A 27255-nucleotide genomic window follows, 5' to 3' on the forward strand; every position below is an offset into this window, starting at 1 on the left:
CAGAAGATTTGGGCTTGGGCCACAGATCACCATCTATTCCTGAAAGCTATCTACATTCAGGGAGAACAGAATTCCTTGGCGGACAAGCTCAGCAGAATTCTCCAGCCTCACGAGTGGACACTCGATCCTTTAACTCTGCAGTCCATCTTCGCTCAGTGGGGCACTCCTCAGTTAGACCTCTTTGCAGCTCCTCACAATCACCAGCTGCCCCTATTCTGCTCCAGACTATACTCTCCTCACCGTCTGGCAGCAGATGCATTTCTCTTCGATTGGTCCAATCTATTCCTGTACGCTTTCCCTCCTCTACCTCTCATGTTAAGAACCTTGTTCAAGCTCAAGAGGGAACGAGCCACCATGATTCTGATTGCTCCACGTTGGCCCAGGCAACATTGGTTCTCCCTTCTACTTCAACTCAGTTCCAGGGAACCTTTTCTGCTTCCACTGTTTCCTTCGCTGCTTACGCAACATCAGGAAACCCTTCTGCATCCCAACCTTCAGTCTCTGCACCTGACAGCTTGGTTTCTCTCGGGCTGACTTCTCATGATACTCTTTTGTCTCAGCCCGTTTGTTCCATTCTGGATGCCTCCAGGAAACCGGCCACTCTGCAATGTTACCATCAGAAGTGGACACGGTTTTCTTCCTGGTGTCTTCTTCATCATCATGATCCCACTTCCCTTGCAGTGGAGCCCTTATTGGATTATCTGCTTTCTTTGTCTGACTCTGGCCTCAAGTCTACTTCAATCAGAGTCCACCTCAGTGCTATTGCGGCTTTTCATGAGCCAGTCCATGGAAAACTCCTCTCAGCTCATCCCTTGGTGTCCAGGTTCATGCGGGGTCTTTTCAATGTGAAACCACCTATTAAAGCCCCTCCTGTTATCTGGGATCTCAGTGTAGTTCTTTCCACCTTAATGAAGCCTCCATTTGAACCTTTGGCGACCGCTTCTTTCAAGTTTCTCACTTGGAAGGTACTTTTCCTTATTGCTCTTACCTCTGCCAGGAGGGTCAGTGAGCTACATGCACTAGTTGCGGATCCACCTTTTACAGTCTTCCATCATGACAAGGTGGTTCTGCGTACACATCCAAAGTTTCTCCCTAAGGTTGTCTCTGAATTCCATCTCAACCAATCTATTGTTCTGCCTGTCTTCTTTCTGAAACCTCACTCGCATTCTGGAGAACAGGCTCTGCATACTTTGGACTGTAAGCGGGCTCTAGCTTACTATTTAGAGCGTACTAAGCCCCACAGATCATCTCCCCAACTCTTTCTGTCCTTTGATCCGAATAAATTAGGACGTCCTGTTACTAAACGTACATTGTCAAATTGGCTTGCAGCGTGCATTTCATTTTGTTATGCTCAGTCCGGACTGACACTGGAAGGTTCTGTCACGGCCCATAGAGTTAGAGCTATGGCAGCATCTGTGGCTTTCCTCCGTTCCACGCCTATTGAGGAAATCTGCAAGGCTGCTACATGGTCCTCAGTTCACACTTTTACATCTCACTATTGTCTGGATGCATTCTCCAGACGGGATGGACACTTCGGCCAATCTGTTTTGCAAAATTTGTTTTCCTAATGGCCAACCTTCCCTCCATCCCTCTTTTTGTTAGCTTGGAGGTCACCCATCAGTCAAGAATATGCTGCCTGCTTGTCCTGGGATAAAGCACAGTTACTTACCGTAACAGGTGTTATCCAGGGACAGCAGGCAGATATTCTTGCGTCCCACCCACCTCCCCGGGTTGGCTTCTTAGCTGGCTTATCCTAACTGGGGACCGCGCGCCTCTGTCGGGCGGGAAGGCACTCGCGCATGCGCGGTGCGGCCTGCTAGAACTTTCCAAGTTCTTAGAGTGCAATCACTCTAAAATTGTCCGTACCGGGGCTCCGTTGGTGCCGTCACCCATCAGTCAAGAATATCTGCCTGCTGTCCCTGGATAACACCTGTTACGGTAAGTAACTGTGCTTATGCGACTCCTGTCATAATTAGTAAGAGCTTATTATTTTTTGAATCTTTGCCCTCATTGACATGCCAAATAATATAGTATCATATGATAAAGCCACCGGATTTTCTAACATACAATTTATTTGGCCCCATATTGATTTCCAAAAAGGCCAAATAAATGGACAATAGAATAATAAATGATCTAAAGTCCCTGCTTTGAGATGACAGTGCCAACATTTATTAGACTTAGAGCTATCTAATTTTTGTAGATGAACAGGGATCCAGAATGCTCTATGTAACAGAAAAAAACAAGTTTGTCTCATAGATGCAGACACTGTACACCTCATCCTCCAAGACCAAATTCGTGGCCATTGAGATGCAGTAATTTGATGCTTAATCTCAATGCTCCAAATGTCCCGAAGACCAGTTTTTGGTTTTTTATTCATAAATCCAGTGTCCCAAGAAATTCACCTGAAAGCATAAGAGCTCTAAACCATATTGATTATTAAGATTTTTCCATTCAGGGAACCCCGCCCGAATGGCCTGCTTCAGTTGCAACCATCTAAAACTTTGTGATTTACCAAGGCCAAATTTATGTTGCAACTGTGAAAAGTCAAGCAGCTTACCATTAGAAATAACATCAGCTAGAACATGTATAACTGCCATCACCCAATATTTCCAGATGATCTTAAAACTGCCAATTTGAATCTTGGAGTTCAGCCATATAGTTTGATTTGTGAATTGGAATAGGTGTTAAATTACTCACATATCTTAAGGTTTTCCATGTGTCTACTAATATTCTATTATCTTTATATAATCTAGGCATTTTGATACTGAGAACATGGACTGATATTTTTCTGTTAAACTACAGCTTCTATACTTTTGATTTTAACAAATGAATTCTCATAAAAAATCAAGCCTTGGATGTTGGATAGATAAAAAAACAAACAAACCTGGGAGAATGACAATTCGTAGGAAGATAATTCATAAAATAAGTCCCTAAGTTAGCCCCTAAGTTGCACAGAAAGACAGAGAATGAAAAATGGAAGGACTGCGACATCCATTGAAGGACAGGGTAAAATTTCCCAAGCAGGTGCTTCTGGCAAGTGGTCAGGTTCATAGAAGTCATGTTTAAACTGAAATAAAGCAAGCTGGTTCATCCAGATGTAAGACTACCTTTAGAGTAGGGCTGTACATTTAATGCATTAATAACACAATAGTCTCTCCTCCCCCTGCGCCCATCTAGCATTGCTCTCTCCCCCTACCCACATTCTAAATTGTGCTGCTTTGTCTCCCAAAAACAGCTGTCTTGCCTTCATTGCCACCCTTGCTGTCGCTGCCCCCCCTCCAGAGGACCACCCTTGCTGTCGCTGCCCCCCACAGTGAGCCGCCGTTGCTGCTGCTGTCCCCCTGAAGACCTGCCTTGCTGCGGTCGCCACTTGCCTCCACCTGCGGCTGCCTCTACTCAGTATCTGATGTGGTCCACTATCCAGTCTCTCTCGATTTCTTCAGTCTCTGCTACACCAGAATGGGAAGTTACATCAGCTGTTCTGGTGTAACAGGAACTGAAGAGACCGTGAAAGACTGGAGCTGCCTAGCCTGCAGGCAGTGTTCTGCTTTAATGGCTAGCACTGGTGGCAGCTATGAAAGTTTAGAGAGAAGGAAAGGAGAGAGATCTAACCTGATCTGAAGGACAGAAAGAAACATAAGAATAGACTAACTGGGACAGATCAAATATCCGTCAAGCCCAGTAGCCCGTTCTCATGGTGGCCAATCCAGGTCACTAGTACCTGGCCAAAATACAAAGAGTAGCAACATTCCATGCTACTGATCCAGAGCAAGCAGTGGCTTGCCCCGTGTCTTTCTCAATGGCAGACTATGTACTTTTCCTCCAGGAAATTATCCAAACCCTTCTTAAAATCAGCTACGCCATCCGCTCTGGCAATGCATTACAGAGCTTAACTATTCTCTTGAGTGATAAAATATTTCCTCCTGTTGGTTTTAAAAGTATTTCCCTGTATCTTCGAGTGTCCCCTAGTCTTTGTAATTTTTTGATAAAGTGAAAAATCTATCACTTCACTCAAGATTTTGTAGACTTCAATCTTATCTCCCCTCAGTCGACTCTTTTCCAAGCTGAACCTTTATCATCTTGGTCGATCTTCTTTGAACCTTTTATAGTGCCGCTATATCTTTCTCGAGATAAGATGACCATAATTGAACTCAATACTCCAGGTTAGGTCACACCATGGAGCAATACAGAGGCGTTATAACATTCATAGTCTTGTTAATCATCCCTTTTTTAATAACTCCTAGCATCTTGTTTGCTTTTTTGGCTGCTGCCGCATATTGGGCAGAAGGTTTCATCGTATTGTCTACAATGACACCCAGATTCTTTTCTTGGACACTAACGCCCAAGGCATCCGGTAACTGTGATTTGGGTTATTCTTCCCAATGTGCATCACTTTGCATTTGTCCACATTAAATTTTATTTGCCACTTAGACACCCAGTCTTCCAATTTCCTAAGGTCTGCCTGCAATTTTTCACAATCCGCATGTGTTAAGAACATAAGAAGTTGCCTCCGCTGAATCAGACCAGAGGTCCATCCTGCCCAGCGGTCCGCTCTCGCGGCGGCCCATCAGGTCTAATTGCCTGAACAGTGTCCCTGACTAATTTTGTAACTGCCTCTAATCCTATCCCTATTACCTACCTCTACTCCTATCTGTACCCCTCAATCCCTTTGTCCTCCAGATACCTGTCCAGACCCTCTTTGAAGCCCTGTAGCGTGCTCCTGCTTATCACATCCTCCAGTAGCGCGTTCCATGTATCCACCACCCTCTGAGTGAAAAAGAACTTCCTGGCGTTTGTTATAAACCTTTCCTCTTTCAATTTCTCTGAGTGCCCCCTTGTACTTGTGGTTCCCCGTAATTTGAAAAATCTGTCCCTACTCTTTCTATGCCCTTCATGATCTTGAAGGTTTCTATCATGTCTCCTCTAAGCCTCCGCTTTTCCAGGGAGAAAAGCCCCAGCTTCTTCAGTCTGTCAGTATATGAGAGGTCTTCCATACCCTTTATTAGCTTAGTTACTCTTTTCTGGACTCTCTCAAGTACCGCCATGTCCTTCTTGAGGTACGGCGACCTGTACTGGACACAGTACTCCAGGTGCGGGCGCACCATTGCACAATACAGTGGCAGGATGACTTCCTTCGTCCTGGTCGTGATACTCTTCTTAATGATGCGCAACATTCTGTTTGCCTTCCTTGAGGCTGTGGCACACTGCGCTGACACCTTCAATGATGTGTCTACCATCACTCCCAGGTCTCTTTCAAGGTTACTCACCCCTAGCGGTGATCCCCCCCATTTTGTAAGTGAACATCAGGTTCTTTTTCCCTACATGCATGACCTTGCATTTCCCTATGTTGAAGCTCATTTGCCACTTTTTGGCCCACTCTTCCAGCGCTGTCAGATCTTTTTGGAGATTTTTGCAGTCCTCCTTGCTTTCAATCCTGCTGTATAATTTGGTGTCATCCGCAAATTTAATAACCTCACATTTTGTTCCTGCTTCCAGGTCGTTAATAAATATATTGAACAGGAGCGGTCCCAGCACCGACCCCTGCGGAACTCCGCTCGTGACCCATTGCCAGTCTGAGTAATGGCCCTTTATTCCAACCCTCTGTTTCCTGTCCGCCAGCCAGTTTTTGATCCATCGGTGGACCTCCCCTTGCACCCCGTGGTTCCATAGCTTCCTTAGCAGTCTTTCATGTGGTACCTTATCGAAGGCTTTTTGGAAGTCAAGGTAAATGATGTCTATAGATTCCCCTTTATCCACCTGGCTGTTTACCCCCTCAAATAAGTATAATAAGTTAGTGAGGCATGACCTGCAGATGACACTAAACTGTTTAATCACCTTACTCGTCGTTCCAATTTCCAGATCATTTATAAATAAGTTAAATAGCACCGATCCCAGTACAGATCCCTGCGGCACTGCACTGTTTACTCTCCTCCATTGAGAAAAATGACCATTTAAAAATGACCATTTAACCCTACCCTCTGTTTTCTATCTGATAACCAATTCCTAATCTAGAACTGAACTTTGAACCTATCCCATGACACTTTAATTTTCTCAGGAGCCTCTCATGAGAAACTTTGTCAAAAGCTTTCTGAAAATCTGGATACACTACATCAGGGGTGTCAAACTCAATCACATAAGGGGCCAAATTTTTTTATTAAGATACGTAGAGGTCCTTTTATTAAGGTACGCTAACTGATTTAGCGCGCTCTAACTGTGCACCTTAATAAAAGGACACCTTAGTCTTAGTAGAAGTATTGGTTTACAACCTCTCCAACCCCATGCCGGCTCTCTGATGTAAACAAATTAAATAAAAAATAATTTTCCTCTCTCTTAAGTCCTAGTTCATGCTTGCTGTCTAACACCAGCTCTGGCAGTATACACATTTCAAATCTGACACATTGCAATCACAAAACAGAAAATAAGATTATTTTTTCTACCTTTTGTTGTCTGGTTATTATTAAAGTCATGTTGGTCCCAGGCTCTGGTTGTCTTCTGATAACTTGCTTGCCAGGGTCTCCTGCCCATTTGTCGTTTTATTCTTTCTCCATGCTAACCACCCATCTTCCATCTCTGTCCTCCCCTTCTGTTTCCCTCCCCTCCCCCGGAGGTCTGCCATCTTTCCTTTTTTTCGTCTTTATCCCCGCAGCTGCATTGTTAGACCCCACCATCCCCATATCCACCATCTCTCCTTTTCTCAACTACCCTTTTATCCAGCATCTCGCCCTCTTTCCCCACCACCTCAGGGTCCACCAGCTCTCCCTTTCTCTTCCCAACTACCCTCCTATCCAATATCTCTATCCCCCCACACATACTATCCCTTGTGTCCAACTTCACTCCCTTTCTGTTCCTTCCCTCCCTCCATCCCACTGTCCACCATCTCTCTCCCTCTCCTGTTTTAGACCCATTATTTCTTTCCCACCCTCAGTCTGGCATATGCACGTCTGGACCTGTCCTTCTCTCCCTCCAGGTACTTCTACACCAGGGCCTCTCCCCGCCCCAAAGGCCTACATGTTTTCTCCCTTCTTCCCAGTCTCACCTTCAGATTTGGCCCGCCAATCCTACCCTCCCTCCATCCTGGCTTCATATTCAAAGCAGCCTGCATAGGATCACCGGTCGGCTGTAGTGAATCTTGCAGGCTGCGTTGGCCTCTGCAGCACGTTCCCTCTGCCGCGGTCCCGCGGCAGAGGAAATGTGCTGCAGAGGTTGGTGGCAGCCTGCGAGGTTCGCTGCTGCCAGCCGGCGATCCTCAGCAGGCTGCTTTGAAGAGGAGACCACGATGGAGGGAGGACCAGGCGAAGGCAGAGGAAGGCGCTCATGAAGAGCAGCAGCAGCGATTTGTGCCAGCGGGCCAGCTTAAGTATATATTGTTAAATGTTTGGGCTAACTTTTATTACACTGCAGGACAGAGTTTGACATGTCTGCACTACATCAACCAGCTTACCATTATCCACATGTTTATTCACATCTTTAGAGAGAGATGCCTGACCATGGGGGGAGGGAGAAAGGGAAGGAGAGAGATACCTGACCATGGTGGAGCTGGGAGAGAGAGATTTGGTCATGTCGGGGGGGGGGAAGAAAAATATCTGACCACAGGGGGGAAAGGGAAGGGATGGAAAGGGTAAGGAGTACAGGAAGATTTGCTGGGAGAAAGACGTGCAGATGGGGGGGGGGGGGTAGGGTGATGTTTGAGAGGGCCAGATTCTGAGGGATAGAAAAAACAAGGTATATGGTGACAGAGGAGGGAAGGAGAGAAATGGTGTGCATGAAGTGGTGGGGCGAGGGTTCCCATGGAAGAGAACAGAAAAGAAGGGAAGTGGAGGGAGATGATAGTACTCATGAATGACATAGAAGAGAAGGAAACTAGACAGATTTGAAAAGGGGGAAGAAAAATAGAAGAAAAGTTGATTGTGAAAGTTGAATATAGGGCAGAAAGAGGAGAAAAAAGAATGAATAGACAGAGCACAGGGAAGCAGAAACAGAGATGTGGAACGATATGATTAGAAAGATAAAATCACCAGAAAGGTAAGGTTATTTTATTTTAGTAAAGGGAGTAATGTGATTTGATATACTGTCTTTCTATAGGACAATTGAATTGAAATGTGTCAGTTTTGAGAATTTATTTCTGCTATATATATATTGCACTATACAGGAGGAAATGTGAGGGGAGCACTTATAGGATAAATCGCACGATTAATCGCAGATTAATTGCAATTAAAATTTTTTTAACATTTTAATCAATGTACAGCCCTACATCCTAGGAATTAAGCTCTGTGGAAGTCCTAGGTTGACGGGTTGATTTTCAATTTATGATATGAAAAAGAACTGAATTTTATGTACAATCTCCTTGTTTCTTTCTTGAACTGAAAGTAAAAATTTGATGGGATAATTTTAACAATTGGGATTTTATTTTTGCAGAAGCAGTAGTGAATGATGCAAACAGTGAAAATAAATCAGGAGCAGCTGATGTATCTGCAAGTCAGCACGTCATGGTGTGTGCCCTTCAAGAGCTGGGTAGTCTGGTTCAGAGCCTGAATGCTACAGCATCACCTATTATACAAGAGCCCTCTATAGGTATGAAATCTTTACTTCACACAACACTGGATGCTATATGCTTTGGGCAATGAATATCTAGAATACATTTAGGTCATAGTACTAGGGGACAGAAATATAAATGCATGCCTCTGTTACCACTATTTGGGGGTTGAAATATGAAAAGAGCTTCCTTTTTCATACAGGTAGACCATTCCATATTAGTGAAGTATGTCTCTGCCTGACCAGCAGATGAAGCTAGAGATTCCAGTGATCTCACAGATGTAAGAACTGGTATCTGCTGGGATCCTTCATAATTTCTTCACCTCTAGCAGATGGTGAGGTTGAGCTGGTGCTGTAGGGAGGTAAGGTAGGCCTCTAACTGGGGCTGGTCTGTAGTCCCCATTGGCGCTAGGAGTATTGTTCATTCTACAACTACTACTGCTTCTACTAGTGCTGCCCGATTTCCAATTCGAATCGATTCACCGATTCACTTCAGGTGAATCGATTCGTTTTTGGTTTTTTTAATTGGCCTCCCGATTCGGTGACCAACCCTCCTTCCCATTCCTTCAGGTCTCCTAAAGCAGGAGCGGCAGCACTGCCTCTTGCTGGCCGTCCGCTGCTGCTCCTGCTTTAGGGGGGGAGGGGAGGGAAGGGAGATGGAAGATGAATGGTTAGCACAGAGAAAGAAGAAAACGAAAAATGGGCAGGAGACCCTGGCAAGCAAGTTATCAGAAGACAACCAGGGCCTGGGACCAACATGATTTGAATAATGACAAGACAATAAAAGGTAGAAAAAATAATTTTATTTTCTGTTTTGTGATTACAATATGTCAGATTTGAAATGTGTATCATGCCAGAGCTGGTGTTAGACCGCGAACGTGAGCTAGGATTTAACAGAGAGAGGAAAAATCTTTTTTGTTTGTTTATTTTGTTTACACCAAAGCGACAGTGTGGGTAGGAGCAGGCAAAGGGGGTGAAGAGGCTATAAAATAAACCCACCAGGAAATTTGGGAAAAAAAACAAACACCCAATTGGGCAGGAAAATTGAATCGAATTGAAAAATCAGTTTTCGAATCAAAATTTTTTTCCTAAATCAGGCAGCACTAGCTACTATTTCTACTATTTATCATTTCTATTCTCTTATCTGAGCTTCGGCCCACAGGTTCTACCTCACGGGGCTAGCTGGTGTAGGTCCCTTTTGGGACCTCTGCCGATGGAGGAAGAGAGGGAGGGGGTTCTTCCTTGCCTCCCTTTCCCATAGGCTGCTACAAGTAGTAAAAATAAAAACAAAAAACTGGATGCAGATGTTCTGGAGATAATTTATTATATACTGACATATAAAAACATGAAAATTCAATTTAAAAAGTACAATGTTAAAAAAATACAGTGATAAAAATCCAACTTTTAAAATTGAATTTTCATGGTTTTATATGTCAGTGTATAATAAATTATCTCCAGAATATCTGCATCCACAGTTTTTTTGTTCTTATCAGTGGATTGTTTTAACTGTGGATCATTGAGTCTCCCCATTTTTCTTAGTAGTAAAAATAAACCAGTTACCTGGAGGAATAACAGCTTATTAAAAAAAAAAAGAAAAAAGCAAAGCAGAATGAAAGTGAAACCACTTGGGGGAAATTCTATAAAGGGGGCTAAAGTTAAGCACCAAGTTGCAGTACCAGGGCTACGGTGGATGGGGGAGCCCAGCACCAACAACCATCCCCTTCCCATCATCTTCCTGCCGCATCCCGCCTCCTGTGAAGTAACTTCCTGTTTTCTATATAGGTGGAATGCAGCACGAAGAAGGATCCATGGCTGGTAGAGCAGTCTCTCTTGATTGTTGCTACTTGCTATTTAATGATTCTAGGCAAGTAGAAGACTGGGGGGGAGAGTGGCAGGCAATGGGCCACTTAACGTTTGCCCATTCCTGGCTTTGTCTCTCATCTGCCCTGTGCAAGTACACTGAGCATGAATTCTATAACAGAATCTGAGCACCCAAATTCTGTTATAGAATACTAGCATAAGTCAGCATTTATGCATCAATATTTAGGCACGCCCACTTACACCTTGTCATTAGCAGACATAAATGCGCATGCCTAAATGTGGTATTCAAGCATTTCCACACTCCAGCCATATACGTCCCCCTCTGAATATCCTCTTGCATTTGTATGCTAAAGTTATAAAATGCAGGTCAGTGCCCAACTAGCACTGTTACTATTATACATGCAAGTGCTTGTTAGTCATGCATATATTCTGTAACTTAAAGTTAGCAATTAATCTGCTCATGTATGTGACCTATTACAGAATATGGGGATTGGCGCTTAGTGGAGAGTGCAGAGAGGTGTGATTGGGACAGATCATCCTGATCTTGCTACAGTGAAGGCCATCGTCATTTCTGTGGTTTTGCTCCAGCCTTGACATCACAGTGCTACCACCTCCTTGTGCCTTTTACCTTGCTTGCATCATGGTGGGTCAGGAGAACATACTTTTGGACCCTGGGGATTTATGCGCTGTGGAAAGCAGCAGTTTGATCTCTCCTCATGACAGCTGTGGGACCCCATCTTTGGTGAGAGCAGTAGCCATTTTAGCACTGGTTTGCCTGGGAGAAGGAAAACTTAGCACTGAAGGTTCCCACATGAAGGACAGCATGATAGTGTTTGTTTACTGTGTGGGAGTGACCCAAATTGGGTACAGACAATTGTGGACTGCATCTGCAGTATTATAGCAGGGAGGGATGGGTACAGCATGGCAGATACCTCCCATAGAATGGCATCAGGGGAGTCCAAGTTTGGAGTTCCAGAGGTAGGAAGCTCCAAGTGATAGAGCCTCCATACTGCTGACCTTGTTCTTGGAGAACCCATGGGACCCAGGAGAGGATCGTTATTCTACCTTCCCAAGCAGATTCTGTTTCTGCTTCTCGCTGCTAAACAGATCACCAGCAAGTTCTTGGCTTCATCCTGAATCAACTAATAGACTTGGTCTTCACAACACTGCAGATTTCTCCCATCACTCTCAACGAACCCCTAGAAGATATCAAGAAGGCATCGCTCTCAACGAACCCCTAGAAGATATCAAGGATTCTAGGGTGCTCAGAGAAAGGCATAAGAACATAAGAATAACCATACTGGGTCAGACTAATGGTCCATCTAGCCCAGTATCCTGTTTCCACAGTGGCCAATCCAGCTCACAAGTACCTGGCAGAAACCCATGTATTAGCAACATGGTGATCACTATTTCTTTGTGAAGCTTTACACTATTGACATTCTGGCTAGGGACCCTCATCTTGCCCCTCCTTATTAGAGTTTATTTTGGTACATCCCACTAGTATAGACTGGTCTAGCTGGATGAAAAAGAAGGAAATATTTATTCTTTTTTTTTTTTGTGAATCTTGCTAGACCAGTCCAGGACCCACCTTGGAAGACTGCAATGTTTAGAATTGTGGAGGGATTCAGTCTGTTCCTCCTTAGTATGAATTTTGGGGATTATGAGAATTAAGTCCAAGTCCTGTACTACTTGAGCAATAACAATGGTGAAGGATTCCAACAGGCACCACTCATATCAATGATATCACTAGAACAGTTCAGAATTTCTACCTCCATTTTCTGGTCAGGACAACCCACTGGCATGAACTGGTTTCAGATTAATATGCTTTATTGATCTTAAATGTACAAAATATTACTGTTACAAGAAGCCAAGAAAGGAAACTATAAATAATAATATAATAGCTTGTTTATCATCTATAATCTAAAATGTACTTCTTTATGCATTTAGGGCTCCTGGAAACAGTAACCTCAGTTCTCCTTCATCCAAGCATGGCTGCTCGACTTGCTGCCGCATGGTGCTTGCGCTGTGTGGCTGTAGCTTTGCCTTACCAGCTAACTCCATTACTGGACAGGTGTGCAGAAAGACTAAATAACTTAAAGACATCCCCAGAAGCTGTTACTGGCTATAGTTTTGCAATGGCTGCTTTACTAGGCGGTGTGCACCAATGCCCCCTTGGTATTCCTCATGCCAAAGGAAAGGTGAGAGTCTGATGAGATTAATTTTTTAAAAAACCTTTTTTATAACAAATATTCTGCCTCCTCCACTAAAGCCTTGCAAAGTGGAGGTTTTATTTCAAAGCCCCATTTCAGAATTAACAGTACAAAAGCAACAACCAGTTATTACTAAGGTAACTTTTTTAAAGTTGCCACAAGTAATTATGATAACAGAACCACAACTGTAGGTTGATATGAAGAAAATCAAGACATTAATTTGAAAGATTTGTGGGATATAAATCGAAGGGTGAAGGGGATGATCAGTTCTGTTATTTCTCAAAATAAGGGGGTCCTTTTATCAAGCTGCGGTAGGGGTTTAACGCACGTAATACCACGCATTAAACCACCTGCTGCGCTAGCCTCTAACACCTGCTTTGAGCAGGTGTTAGTTTTTTTGCCGGCCGCCGGGGTTAGCGCGTGATGAAATGTCCGACGAGCTAGCCCCGCTAGCGCAGCTTGATAAAAGAACCCCAAGGTCTTTTCTCAAGAGGTTGTAGATAAATTTGCTAATGTGGATGCCAATATTTCCATATTGAATAGTCGTCGTAGTTCAGTGCAAGCTCTGAAACAGCCTGAAGAACTGAAACCTACTTCAGCTATTAAGGATTTTTGTAATATTCACTTTAAAATAGAAGCACTTGAAACACAGATAGAGCTAGAAATCTGAGAATGATTAATTTTCCTAAGATATATCTTCTTTCCCCTGAGATCCTCTGGAGGAAATACCTCAGAAAGATTCTAGGGCTAGATAAGGAAACTACTTTAAATTTTCCTAAGTATTATTATATTCCCTTAAAGAAAAATCTCCCAGGAGAACAAGAGGTTGATAAGTTGATACCCACAGAAATAGAATTAACAGCATTTGTGGAAGACACACAAGATGCTATATCAACCAGATGAACCCTTTTGGTTTCTTTTCTTTCTGAACAAGATAAATCTGTAATAATGAAAATGTACTTAAAAAAAAAAAGATGAGAAGTTCTGTGGAGCTAAGATGATGATGTTCCCAGACGTGGCCAGGGCGACTCAACTTAGGCAAAAGGCCTTTTTGGCCTTGAAGCCTAGAGTGATTGCCCTGAAAGCCACGTTCTTTCTAAAAATTGCTTGCAAATGTGTATTGAATTTTCAGAATAATGATTTTATCCCAGGACAAGCAGGCAGCATATTCTTGACTGATGGGTGACGGCACCGACGGAGCCCCGGTACGGACAATTTTAGAGTGATTGCACTCTAAGAACTTTGAAAGTTCTAGTAGGCCGCACCGCGCACGCGCGAGTGCCTTCCCGCCCGACAGAGGCGCGCGGTCTCCAGTTTCTTAGTTTCCGCGAAGCTAAGAAGACGCGTGTTCCAACTGCTGTTGGAAAATTTTTTCAAATTTTTCTCGCCTTCCCGCTCGCGCGTTATTTTCTTGTCGTGATTTATTCACCTTTTCGTTTCTTTCTTTTATTTAAAAAAAAAAAGTCCATTTTTTTTTCCGACTTTTTTCCGGTCAGCCTGTTGGCACCATCGAAGCCTCGGGCTTCGATTTTGCTAAGGCCGTTTTTCCCTTCATGCCCCGTTCACCGGGTTTTAAGAAGTGTCAGCGGTGTGCACGTCCTATTTCTCTTTCCGACCCGCACAAGTGGTGCCTTCAGTGTCTGGGTCCGGACCATAGGGCAGAAACGTGCACCCGCTGCAGTTCTCTCCAAAAGAGAACTCTAAAGAATCGCCAAATTCAACAGCGAATTCTTTTCGGTGCCGCCATGGAAGTTCCCCCGGCATCGACACAGTCATCTTCCTCCAAATCGGCACCGGTGACTTCGACACCGCAAGATCCATCCTCGGTGTCGCACCCTGTAGGTAAGCCGGCTAAGAAGCCATCCCCTACTGTCCTTAGCCCGCCAGTCGAACAAGCAGTGAGCCAAGTCCTGCAGACTGCGCGCCGGCCTCGCAAACGCTCCGCTCCTATTGAAGTCACTGCCTCTTCATCGGCATCAACTTCGCCTGAGCGTCGAGCTGCACTGCAGGTACCGAGCAAGAAAAAAGCGGTACCGGTGCCATCGGGACCGTCTCTGGATGAGAGAATAGCATCCATCCTTCAGGTCCAGCAGTTGCTCCCGGCTCTGCTGACTCCGAGCCTTCCAGTGTCGGTACCTACTGAGCATTCGGTGCCGATCGTCGAACAGCCTGTTTTGTCGGCATCGACGTTGTCGGCACCGCAAAAATCTGTTTCTATGCCTGTTCTCTCGGCGGAACCGAAGTCTCTTCGACGCACTGCTTACTCGACTTCGGAGCCGGTGCCGTTCTCTGACACCCGTACTGCTGTACAGTCACCCGGTACGGTGTCCATGAGGTCTGGTAAATCGGTACGCAAAACCAAGCATACCGAACCTTCTACCCCACTTTCTCAGGGCCGTCTGTCATCGGTACGGGACCCTGATTTGTGGGATGATTCTGATGACCCCCTCGGTACCGAGGCAGATTATTCCTCGGAGGAGGATGTTACATCGGTGCAGGATCCTGCTGGTAAGCCAGAGCACTCGTCCTTCACCAAGTTTCTTAAGGAGATGTCGGACACCCTTTCCATCCCTCTAGAGTCTGACTCTAAAAAATCCAAAGCATTTCTTGATGCTTTGGATTTTGACCAGCCTCCGAAAGAATTTTTAAAGTTACCCCTCCATGACATCTTGAGGGAAACTTTTTACAAAAATTTAGAAACTCCTCTCACCGTTCCAGGAGCCCCTAGGAAGCTGGAATCGCTTTACAAGGTGATTCCTATTCCAGGGTTTGACAAACCCCAGCTGCCCCATGAATCTCTGCTGGTGGAGTCCACCCTCAAAAAATCGGCAGGCTCTAGTGTATATGCCTCTGTCCCTCCTGGCAGAGAGGGCAAGGCCATGGATAAATTTGGTAAAAGACTTTACCAAAATGCAATGCTGGCCAACCGTTCAGGTAACTATGCGTTTCACTTCTCTTTTTACCTGAAACATTTGATTCAGCAAGTCTCTTCTTTTCAAAAAGTATCTTCCTGACCGTAAGCTTCCTGCATTCCAACAATGCACTCTGCCCATGAGACGAGGTGGGATACTTTGCTGAAAAATAAAAAGAAGCCTCCTCCTCCTTGTCCATTTAGACAGCAGCCATCATATCAGAGGCGGTTTTCTGCTCGGCCAGTTCAGCCTCAACCTCCACAACCTCGGAGGCAGCGGCAACAGCACCAACAAGCATGTCAGCAACAGCCGCCTACCATAAAGCCTGTCACTCAGACTAAGCCGACTCAGCCCTTTTGACTCCCTTCTCCTGGGCATTGCCAGTCTCCCTCCCTCCTGTCCTCTTCCACAGCCCATAGGAGGTCGATTAACCATTTTTCACTCTTGATGAGAGGTAATCACCACTGACCAGTGGGTGCTCTCGATCATAGCCTATGGCTACTCCCTCAATTTTCAGACTCCGCCGCCGTTAGGCCTGCCAAAAGAGTCTGCTTCCAACAAGTCTCAGTCCCTCCTTCTCGCTCAAGAGGTTTAATCCCTCCTTCTTCTCAATGCCATCGAAGAAGTTCCTCAAGATCAGCGAGGTCAGGGTTTTTACTCCCGGTACTTTCTAGTTCCCAAAAAGACCGGAGACCTCAGACCCATCTTAGATCTCAGAGATCTCAACAAATGTTTGGTCAAGGAGAAGTTCAAAATGCTCTCTCTTGCCACCCTCTACCCTCTTCTCGCTCAGGGCGACTGGCTATGCTCCCTCGATCTCAAAGAGGCTTACACACATATTCCTATCCATCTGACGTCCAGGCAATATCTGCGCTTTCTCATCAATCAACATCATTATCAGTACAAAGTGCTACCCTTCGGCCTGGCCTCCTCTCCCAGGGTATTCACCAAATGTCTTATTGTGGTAGCGGCCTATCTCCGCTCTCACAACTTTCAAGTCTTCCCTTATCTGGACGACTGGTTGATCAAAGCTCATTCCCCTCAGGCGGTTCTGCTTGCCACCAATCAGACCATTCACTTCCTTCGACTATTAGGATTCGAAATCAATCTACCCAAGTCTCACTTCATTCCGACCCAGCGACTTCAATTTATTGGAGTCGTTCTGGACACTGTTCTGATGAGGGCGTTTCTTCCATCCAACCGCCTTCACGCCATCCTCCATCTCTGTCAGCAGGTGTTTCAACAGATTACCATTTCTGCGAATCACATGATGGTGCTATTGGGGCACATGGCTTCGACAGTACATGTCACACCCTTCGCACGTCTCCACCTGCGTACTCCTCAATGGACCTTAGCGAACCAATGGTCCCAAGCGACGGATCCTTGTTCACAACACATATCTGTGACCTCGTCTCTTCGACAGTCGCTTCTTTGGTGGTTGACATCTTCAAATCTATCCAGAGGTCTGCTGTTCCATCTACCTCCTCATCAACTAGTCATCACCACAGATTCCTCCCCCTACGCCTGGGGAGCTCACTTGAACAAATTCCAAACTCAGGGATTTTGGACTGCCCAGGAAAAGAAACACCACATCAATTTCCTGGAACTCCGAGCGATGTTCTATGCCCTCAAGGCGTTTCAACATCTTCTCTTTCCTCAAGTACTACTCATTTGCACAGACAATCAAGTTGCAATGTACTACATCAACAAACAGGGAGGAACGGGCTCTCGCCTGTTGTGTCAGGAGCCCAACGGATTTGGTCTTGGGCGACAGCTCGTCACTTATTCCTGAAGGCTATCTACATTCAAGGGGAACAGAATTCCTTAGCGGACAATCTCAGCAGAATTCTCCAACCTCACGAATGGACTCTCGATCCCTCGACTCTTCAGACCATTTTCACTCAATGGGGCACTCCTCAAGTGGACCTTTTTGCAGCTCCCCACAACCATCAGCTGCCCCTATTTTGCTCCAGACTCTACTCTCCTCACCGTCTGGCGCCCGATGCATTTCTCCTGGATTGGACCAGTCTCTTCCTATATGCTTTTCCCCCTCTACCGCTCATGCTGCGAACACTGTTCAAGCTCAAAAGGGAACAAGCCACCATGATTCTCATCGCTCCACGGTGGCCCAGGCAACATTGGTTCTCCCTTCTACTTCAACTCAGTTCCAGGGAACCCATACCTCTTCCACTGTTTCCTTCTCTGCTTTCTCAGCATCAGCAGACCCTACTGCATCCCAACCTACAGTCTCTGCACCTGACAGCTTGGTATCTCTCGGGCTGACTTCGGCTCACTCACTCCTTTCTCAGCCTGTCCGCTCTATCATTGATGCTTCCAGGAAACCGGCCACGCTCCAGTGTTATCAACAGAAGTGGTCTCGGTTTTCTTCCTGGTGCCTCTTACATCACCATGATCCCATGTCTCTAGCAGTGGGACTGGTATTGGACTATCTTCTTTCCTTGTCTGACTCTGGTCTTAAATCTACTTCTATCAGAGTTCACCTTAATGCAATTGCTGCCTTTCATGAGCCAATTCATGGAAAACCCCTCTCGGCTCATCCTTTGGTTTCTCGGTTCATGAGGGGCCTTTTCAATGTGAAACCACCTCTCAAGCCTCCTCCTGTGGTCTGGGATCTCAATGTGGTTCTTTCCGCTTTAATGAAGCCTCCTTTTGAACCTTTGGCCACAGCGCATTTCAAATTTCTCACCTGGAAAGTGGTCTTCCTTATAGCTCTCACTTCTGCCAGGAGGGTCAGTGAACTGCATGCACTAGTGGCCGATCCACCTTTCACTGTTTTTCACCATGATAAGGTGGTTCTCCGTACACAGCCCAAATTTCTTCCTAAGGTTGTGTCTGACTTTCATCTTAACCAGTCCATAGTCCTACCTGTATTTTTCCAAAGCCTCATTCTCATCCAGGTGAACAGGCTTTGCATACCTTGGACTGTGCTCTGGCTTACTAAGCCCCACAGATCATCTCCTCAACTATTTTTGTCCTTTGATCCTAATAAGTTGGGTCATCCTGTATCTAAACGCACTCTCTCCAATTGGCTTGCTGCTTGCGTTTCTCTCTGTTATGCTCAGTCGGGCCTGACACTGGAAGGTTCTGTCACGGGTCACAAAGTTAGAGCTATGGCAGCGTCTGTAGCTTTCCTCTGATCTACTTCCATTGAGGAAATCTGCAAGGCTGCTACTTGGTCCTCAGTTCACACTTTTACATCACATTATTGTCTGGATGCATTCTCCAGACGGAATGGACACTTCAGCCAATCTGTTTTACAAAATTTATTTTCCTAATGGCCAACCTTCCCTCCATCCCTCTTTTTGTTAGCTTGGAGGTCACCCATCAGTCAAGAATATGCTGCCTGCTTGTCCTGGGATAAAGCACAGTTACTTACCGTAACAGGTGTTATCCAGGGACAGCAGGCAGATATTCTTGCGTCCCTCCCACCTCCCCGGGTTGGCTTCTTAGCTGGCTTATCCTAACTGGAGACCGCGCGCCTCTGTCGGGCGGGAAGGCACTCGCGCGTGCGCAGTGCGGCCTACTAGAACTTTCAAAGTTCTTAGAGTGCAATCACTCTAAAATTGTCTGTACCGGGGCTCCGTCAGTGCCGTCACCCATCAGTCAAGAATATCTGCCTGCTGTCCCTGGATAACACCTGTTACGGTAAGTAACTGTGCTTTATATTCTGGGATCCACTACAATTGGAAAGATTTCTGAAAGACCATGAGAATGTACAGTCCTGAAGTGGAATAGAACTACCGTATTTTCGCGGATATAACGCGCGCGTTATACGCGTTTTTACCTACCGCGCATACCCCTCGCACGTTATACGCGTGAGCGCGGTATACAAAAGTTTTTCTACATAGTTCCCACCCCGCCCGACGCCCGATTCACCCCCCCCAGCAGGACCGCTCGCACCCCCACCCCGAACGACCGCTCGCACGCGCTCGCACCCGCGATCGGAGCAAGAGGGAGCCCAAGCCCTCTTGCCCGGCCGACTCCCCGACAATATCGGGCCAGGAGGGAGCCCAAACCCTCCTGGCCACGGCGACCCCCTACCCCCACCCCGCACTACATTACGGGCAGGAGGGATCCCAGGCCCTCCTGCCCTCGACGCAAACCCCCATCCCTCCCTCCAACGACCGCCCCCCCCAAGAACCTCCGACCGCCCCCCCAGCCGACCCGCGACCCCCCTGGCCGACCCCCACGACACCCCCACCCCCCTTCCCCGTACCTTTGCTAGTTGGCCGGACAGACGGGAGCCAAACCCGCCTGTCCGGCAGGCAGCCAACGACGGAATGAGGCCGGATTGGCCCATCCGTCCCAAAGCTCCGCCTACTGGTGGGGCCTAAGGCGCGTGGGCCAATCAGAATAGGCCCTGGAGCCTTAGGTCCCACCTGGGGGCGCGGCCTGAGGCACATGGTCGGGTTGGGCCCATGTGCCTCAGGCCACGCCCCCAGGTGGGACCTAAGGCTCCAGGGCCTATTCTGATTGGCCCACGCGCCTTAGGCCCCACCAGTAGGCGGAGCTTTGGGACGGATGGGCCAATCCGGCCTCATTCCGTCGTTGGCTGCCTGCCGGACAGGCGGGTTTGGCTCCCGTCTGTCCGGCCAACTAGCAAAGGTACGGGGAAGGGGGGTGGGGGTGTCGTGGGGGTCGGCCAGGGGGGTCGCGGGTCGGCTGGGGGGGCGGTCGGAGGTTCTTGGGGGGGGGCGGTCGTTGGAGGGAGGGAGGGGGGTTTGCGTCGAGGGCAGGAGGGCCTGGGATCCCTCCTGCCCGTAATGTAGTGCGGGGTGGGGGTAGGGGGTCGCCGTGGCCAGGAGGGTTTGGGCTCCCTTCTGGCCCGATATTGTCGGGGAGTCGGCGGTCCTTCGGGGTGGGGGTGCGAGTGGTCCTGCCGGGGGGGGGGGGGCAGGACAGGGGGGGGAAACGGAGAGTCGGGACAGCGCACGGAGAGTCGGGGAGGGCGAAAGGAGAGTCGGGGTGGCCAGAGGAGAGTCGGGGCGGGCGAAAGGACAGTCGGGCAGCATGCGCGTTATACCCGTGAGCGCGGTATACAAAAGTTTTTATACATAATATTGTGGTTTCTGCGCGCTATACCCGTGTGCGCGTTTTACACGGGTGCGCGTTATATCCGCGAAAATACGGTAGTTAGTAACTCTCATAAAATTTAGGATCGTTTGGTCCAGTTATTATTTGATTGAATGTGTTTCCTGTTTCAAGTTTAAGAAAGACTCCTCCCTTGAAGAGGACTAGATGGATTTTCCTTTTTTTGTTAGTAAGTTTTACTTTGACTGATGTATAATGATTTCCATTTTCTTTGCTGTTTTATGGGTTGTATAATGATCTGAAAAGTTAATTTAAAAAAACAAACCTTTTTTATAGGCAGCCTACCATATACAAAGGTACTATATTTTAGTAGTAGAAAAACTGAATCAAGGCATTTGATGAAGTGGACCTCTCCCTTAATTTTATTTCAGTGAATTCCTTAATCATTAAATAGCCAGAGATACCCTATGAAAACATAGGAAATGGCAAAGATTGAATTAAGAAATACAGTGGCAAAATTGTAAGCAACAAGACAAAAAGCTGAGTCAAAAATCATGTTAACCGGATGAGCTCTCATATTGTTTGTGACAAGATTACAACAGCTGTTTAAATTTTGTCTGCAGCAGTAATTACTAGTACTGCCTGATTCGAATAGATTCACCAATTCACTTCAGGTGAATTGATTCAAATCGATCTGATTTTTTAAAAATCAGACTGGCCGATTCGCTGACCGACTCTCCTCTTCGTGCCTTCCTAAAGCAGGAGCAGCAGCATTGCCTCTTGCTGGCTTTAGGGGGTGAGGGGAGAGTCAGTTGGAAAGAGTTGCAGAAATCCTGGTTTTACCTTGTGCCATGCTTTGGCATTCTTTACTGCATCCTCCGGCTTCCCTCCTGGCCTCCCGCTCTTACCGCAGCCTGCAGAGAGGATCACCAGTGCTCTACGAGATCCTTGCAGGCTACCACTGTCCTCAGAAGAACATTCCCTCTGACGAGGTCCCGCCCCTCCTCTGATGTCGGGGCAGGATCGCGTCAGAGGGAACGTGATTCTGAGGACAGTGGTAGCCTGCAAAGATCGCATAGAGCACTGGAGATCCTCTCTGCAGGCTGTGGTAAGAGCGGAAGGCCTGGGGGAAGCTGGAGGACCTGCAAAGAAGGGGGGAACATGCAGGCCTGGGGGGGGCAGGCCTTCGGGGAATGGGGCCCTGGTCTCCATATTACTTTTATAAAATTGGTGCTTCTGTGGACATTTCTCATCGACTCTGTGTTAATGACATTTTGTCTTTCATGATTTGTTTTGAAAGTGCCAGCATATTTAATATAATCTGAACTTGCACTTTTTTTGAGGATAATTCGGTAATACCTAATACATGTTGATGTTTTCCTTTTGCAGATGGTGGTTAGCATAGCTGAAGATCTGTTACGCACTGCATCACAAAACAGCAGATTGTCTTTGCCACGCACTCAAGCAGGATGGCTCTTATTTGGTGCATTAATGACTTTGGGTATGTATTTGTTTTTTTCCTTATTGTGCTATACTTAGAATTTTAAAAATCTCTCTTCAGCATTGATATATACCGATAATTAAAAATGTTGTCCAAAGATCAATATTCAGCTTAAGGTAACCTATGCATGTAGCTCTGTCTTATACTCAAGACTTCTGTTCTTAGGTATTTACAAATTATAAATTGAAGTGTGTTTATTTTCCAGCTGATTAGAAGTTCTTTGAGGGTGTGTTTTGGTGTTTTCATTCAATAGGTACTATTGCTGGGTACCTTTTCTGGTTAAATCTGTTCTTTAGCAACTCTCCAGATCAGCATAGGTTAATGTAGAGAATGACTGCATAGGTTAATCTAGAGAATGACATTTAAAAAATTTGTCCTCATCACCGCCCTGTCCCCACGACTACCATCCTTATCCCCACCCTGTCCCCACGACCACTGTCCCCGCAGCATCCATACAAGCCTCAGTACTGCGATATTTAGCTTATTCCTTCCTTATAAATCAAAGTTCTGGCTGCTGAACCAGAGAAAGAGATGTTCAGCTGGCAGGGCTTTGTTTATAAATTTTTATCAACACAACTAATGTACTATTTTATCCTAAAGCAAAAAAAGAAAATAAATAGAAAAGTTTTTTTCTACCTTTGTTGTCTGGTTTCTGCTTTCCTTATCTTCTCATTCAATTTCTTCCATCCACTGTCTGTCTTCTCTATGCGTCTTCCATTTGCTCTGTTACTGTGCCTCTCCCCAATTGTTACTGTGCCCCCCCAATTGTTACTGTTACTGTGCCTCTCCCAATTGATCTGGCACCCATCTTCTTCCCTCCGCTCTCCCCATGGTGTGGCATCTCTGTCTTCTTCCCTTCCAGCGTCTTCTCCCCACTCTCTGTTCCCCATTTCCCTTCAGCATCTCCTCCCCACGCTCTCTGTTCCCCATTTCCCTTCATTGTCTTCTCGCTCTTTCTTGCCCATTTCCCTTTAGCTTCTTCTCCCCGCTCTCTCTTGCCCATTTCCCTTCAGCGTCTTCTCCCCGCTCTCTCTTCCCCATTTCCCTTCAGTGTCTGTTCCTCCCCACCCCCTTTCAGCACTGTTCCATTCCTTTCCACCACCACCCTTCCCTCTCGCCACCCCTCTTCAGCACCCCTCACGCGGTCTGAGCATCTCCCTCCCTCCCCTTTACCTTTGTGGTGCATTAGTGTAATTTGTGCAGGCCACCAGAGCCTGCCTGAATTCATGTGCGACTGTGGACAGAAGCTTCTCTGAAGCAACTTCCAGTTGCGTCAGAGGAGAAGCTTCTGCCCCCAGATGCACGCGACTTCAGATAGGCTCTGGCAGCCTGCATAAATTACACTAATGCGTCACGAAGGCAAGGGAGAGGGAGGAAGATAGATGCGGCTGGTAGGTAGGAAGGAGGGAGGGGGCTGTGCACAATTGGTGACCGCAAATGTTCCCTCTCTTAACTGCGGAGACATGGCCATTCACCGCTCCACAGTAGCTAGTCCGGTGGTCTCGGGCGGGGGGGGGTTGTTCCCTCTGCGCCCCCTGCACTCCTTTTATGCCCCCTCTTCCTCCCTCATCAAAACGCCTGCGGGTGGCCTTGAACGAAGACTTGTGGTCTGAGGAGCATGTGGATTTGAATGAGGACCTCGACCCTTGGGAAAACCTCCAGGATTCTCTCGAAGGGACGGCCACTGGTAGCGGGGCCTCTGCTTTCCTGGCTACCGGCGAAGAGGCTTCCGTGCTGTGCCTTTTTCAGAAAGACGAGCTCCCAGATTTGATTCAACAGGTCTCTTCAGTATTATGCTTTGAGGAGACGCCACTTGAGACCCTGTGTGTGGGGGACCGTCTTTGGGGGATCTGCTCTTTTCCTATGCATCAGGATATTCGGGATATTGTCCTGGTGTAGTGGAATATGTATGCCGGAGGTCCGTTTCAGTTTTTAGCTCCATAGCTTGTTTGTATCCCATCCTGGAGGGATAGGGCTACCTTGAAGTCGCCAGAGATAGATGCGGTGGTCTCTGCTATTGCAAAAAGGCATACGGCATACGTCTGATCGGTGGGTTCTGGAGGTGATTCTCTGGAGTATGCCCGTTCCCTGCCAGATCCATTTTCTAGCTTCTCCTTGTCTGGCAGAGTGGAAAAAGCAGGCTTTTTGCCAGACCCTTCAAAGATTGCTAGATCTAAGAGCTGTGGATCCAGTGCCCCCTCAGCAGTGTTGCACCAGCAGGTACTCGATTTACATTGTGATGCCCAAGAAAGAGGGGACTTTAAGGCCCATCATAGATTTGAAGGGGGTGAACAGGGCTCTCAGAGTTCCATCTTAACGCATGGAGACACTGTGATCTGTGATTCTTAACTTAACTTTCTTATTTTTCTCATCTATTCTCTATTTTATTTCTTCATTACTCTAGTAATTGTCATTTTTCCAGGTACTTTAGTTAGATTGTGAGCCTTCGGGACAGTAAGGGAATTTCTAAGTACCTATTTTACTTATAATTTTAATGCAACCTATTGTCTATTTTTCTGTAAACCGCTTAGAATCCTAACGGAGTTTAGCGGTATATAAGAAATAAATTACATCACATTACATTACATTAACTTCATCTTATGCCCTCTCATTGCGGAGTTTCCTTTCATATCTCCCCTCTCCCGCCTTTCCTCCAAAGAATACAGATTGAGATCTTTAAGTCTGTCCCCATATGCTTTATGATGAAGACCACATACCGTTTTAGTAGACTTCCTCAGGACTGATTCCATCCTTTTTATATCTTTTTCAAGGTGCGGCCTCCAGAATTGTACATAATATTCTAAATGAGGTCTCACCAAAGTCTTATGTAGAGGTATCAATACCTCCTTTTTCCTACTAGCCATACATCTCCCTATGCAACCTAGCATCCTTCTAGCTTTCACTGTCACCTTTTCAACCTTTTTGTATGTGATGATCTTAAGGTGGCCAATCACACCTAAGTCCCGCTCTTCTGTCGTACACTTATGCTCTTCACTCCCTAATATTGGTCTTCTCTCCAGGTTCAGCTTACGGCCTTGTCAGCCTTTCGAGGGTTATTATTGAGGTCAGCATCTGACTGCCATTCCTGATGTCGTTCGCTTCTTGCAGGCAGTCAAATTGCTCAAGCATCCTGTGCGACCATCTGTTCCTTCTTGGGATTTGAATCTGGACCTGTCCAGACTGGTACACCCCCCTTTTGAGCCTTTGGGTGCCTGCTCGCTGAAGGACCTTACTCTTAAGGCGGTCTTGGTGGCTATTACTTCTGCTAGATAATAATAATAATAATAATAACTTTATTCTTATATACCACCAACAATCTTGCGACTTCTAGGCGGTTTACAATAGAGAGAAACTGTAAGTAAATGCAATACTGAAGCTGTAAATACAACGAATTAAAGAGTCTAGTAGTATACATCTGAAAATACCAACATTAATGATGATAACAATAGTTTGTGTGCTGCAGGACCAAGAAGTGCCGTGCTGCTTACAAAGAATTGGAAATAGTTTATGGATTGAGTGGGGTGGTTCATAGTTAGTGATTGGGGGTTAGGGCTAATAGTTTACAAGTTCAGGTATGTGATGGTGTTACAAGGGGGGGCTGATGTCCTGGTTCGTTGCCTAGGTATTTCAAGAACAGGTAAGTTTTTAGGTGTTTCCTAAATTCTCCATAATTGTTTGTGTGTGCGATTAGTTTTTCTAAGTCTTTACCCCATATGGCTGCTTGATACGATAGTAGTTGTTGATGGTATCTCTTATATTTGCACCCTCTAGCCGGTGGGGAGACAAATTTCAGGTGAGTTTTTCTTTCGTGTCTGTTGGTTGGGAATGAGAAGAGGTCTGTAATGTATTTAGGGGCTAAGCCATTTAGTACCTTGAAGCAGAGATATCCTAGTTTGAACTTCGTGCGTGCTCCCATTGGCAGCCAGTGTAGGAGTCGGTAGGAGGGGGTTATGTGGTCGGACTTCTTCAGCCCGAAAATCATCCTGACTGCTGCATTTTGTATCAGTTGGAGTCTTTGCATTTGCTTCTGGGGAATTGTCAGATGGGTGATGTTGCAATAGTCCAGGTGGCTTAGTATTAGGGATTGAACTAGAATTCTAAAAGCTGAGGTGTGGAAGTAAGCCTTAATGGACTTAAGTTTCCAAAGATTGAAAAACCCTCTTTTGATTAGGGAGTCTATATGGTCTTTCATGGTTAAACCTTGGTCTAGTATTATTCCTAGAACCTTCATCGTTGGTTGAATGAGGTAGTTAAGGTTGTTAATGTGTAGTGATTTTGTTGTGTTATTTGCGTGTGGCGAGGCTATGAAGAATTTAGTTTTTTCTGAATTAAGCTTCAATTTGAAGTCTTTGGTCCATAGTTCCATCATATTTATCGCTTCAGTTGCTTTGGAGGTGATTTCGGAGGGAGATGCAGTAAACGGGATAATGATTGTGAAGTCGTCTGCATAGCTAAATACTTTTATGTCTTGTTGGGTCAGCTGCGTACCTAGTGAAGCTATATAAACGTTGAAGAGTAGTTGTTCCATTCTAGGTCCTGAAAGGAGTTCCAAAACATGTTCGCTGGTATTGCATTTTCATGTGTGTTGGCAGTTTGCTGTTCATCTGTGTTGTTTGTTGGGCAGTTGTTTCTTAGGTTCACAATTTTTTTGATGTGTTCCAGAGCTGCAGGCTCTCTCTTGTAGGTCTCCCTTCCTGGAATTTTCTAGGGAGCAGGTCGTGTTGAGGCTTGTTCCTTCTTTTCTGCCAAAGGTAGTTTCTCCTTTTCATGTCAATCAGTCCTTGGTCCTCCCAGTGCTGGGTTCTTCAGAGCAGAAACAGTTGCATAAATTGGATGTTGGTTGGGTTCTTCACACGTATGTGCAGAGGACCCTGGAGATTAGGAAATCAGATCATCTTTTTGTCCTTCTAGGGGGTCCTCGTAAGGGGGATGGTGCTTCCAAGGCTACCATTGCACGCTGGATCAAGGAGACTATTGCTTCCGTCTACCTTCTTCAGAAGAAGCCTGTTCCGGCCTTTCTCAAGGCTCATTCCATTCGGGGTGAGGCCGCTTCTTGGGCTGAGTCTTTGCTTGTGCCTCCAGTGGATATTTGTAAGGCTGCTGTTTGGTCTTCCTTGCAGTCCTTTGTCAGACACTACCACGTGGACGTTCAGGCACTTTGGGAAGCGATGTTCGGTGAGCGTGTTCTGGTGTCGGCCCTTCAGGGGTTCCACCCATGATGGGGACT

At 46.2% G+C, this 27255-nt stretch overlaps 1 protein-coding gene across 7 annotated transcripts in view; it reads left to right on the forward strand.

Annotated features, from left to right (window-relative positions):
- Nucleotides 1-27255, forward strand: part of HEATR5B (HEAT repeat containing 5B) — a 297408-nt gene that overhangs the window by 53982 nt on the left and 216171 nt on the right. For all 7 annotated transcript variants that reach the window (XM_033938914.1, XM_033938913.1, XM_033938919.1 and 4 more), the window contains 3 exons: nt 8416-8571; nt 12301-12551; nt 21917-22028. In XM_033938914.1, the coding sequence (XP_033794805.1) occupies nt 8416-8571; nt 12301-12551; nt 21917-22028 (519 nt within the window). The remainder of the gene's footprint in view (nt 1-8415; nt 8572-12300; nt 12552-21916; nt 22029-27255) is intronic.

This window comes from Geotrypetes seraphini, chromosome 3, assembly GCF_902459505.1.
Source record: "Geotrypetes seraphini chromosome 3, aGeoSer1.1, whole genome shotgun sequence".
In the NCBI taxonomy this organism is placed as follows: Eukaryota; Metazoa; Chordata; class Amphibia; order Gymnophiona; family Dermophiidae; genus Geotrypetes; species Geotrypetes seraphini.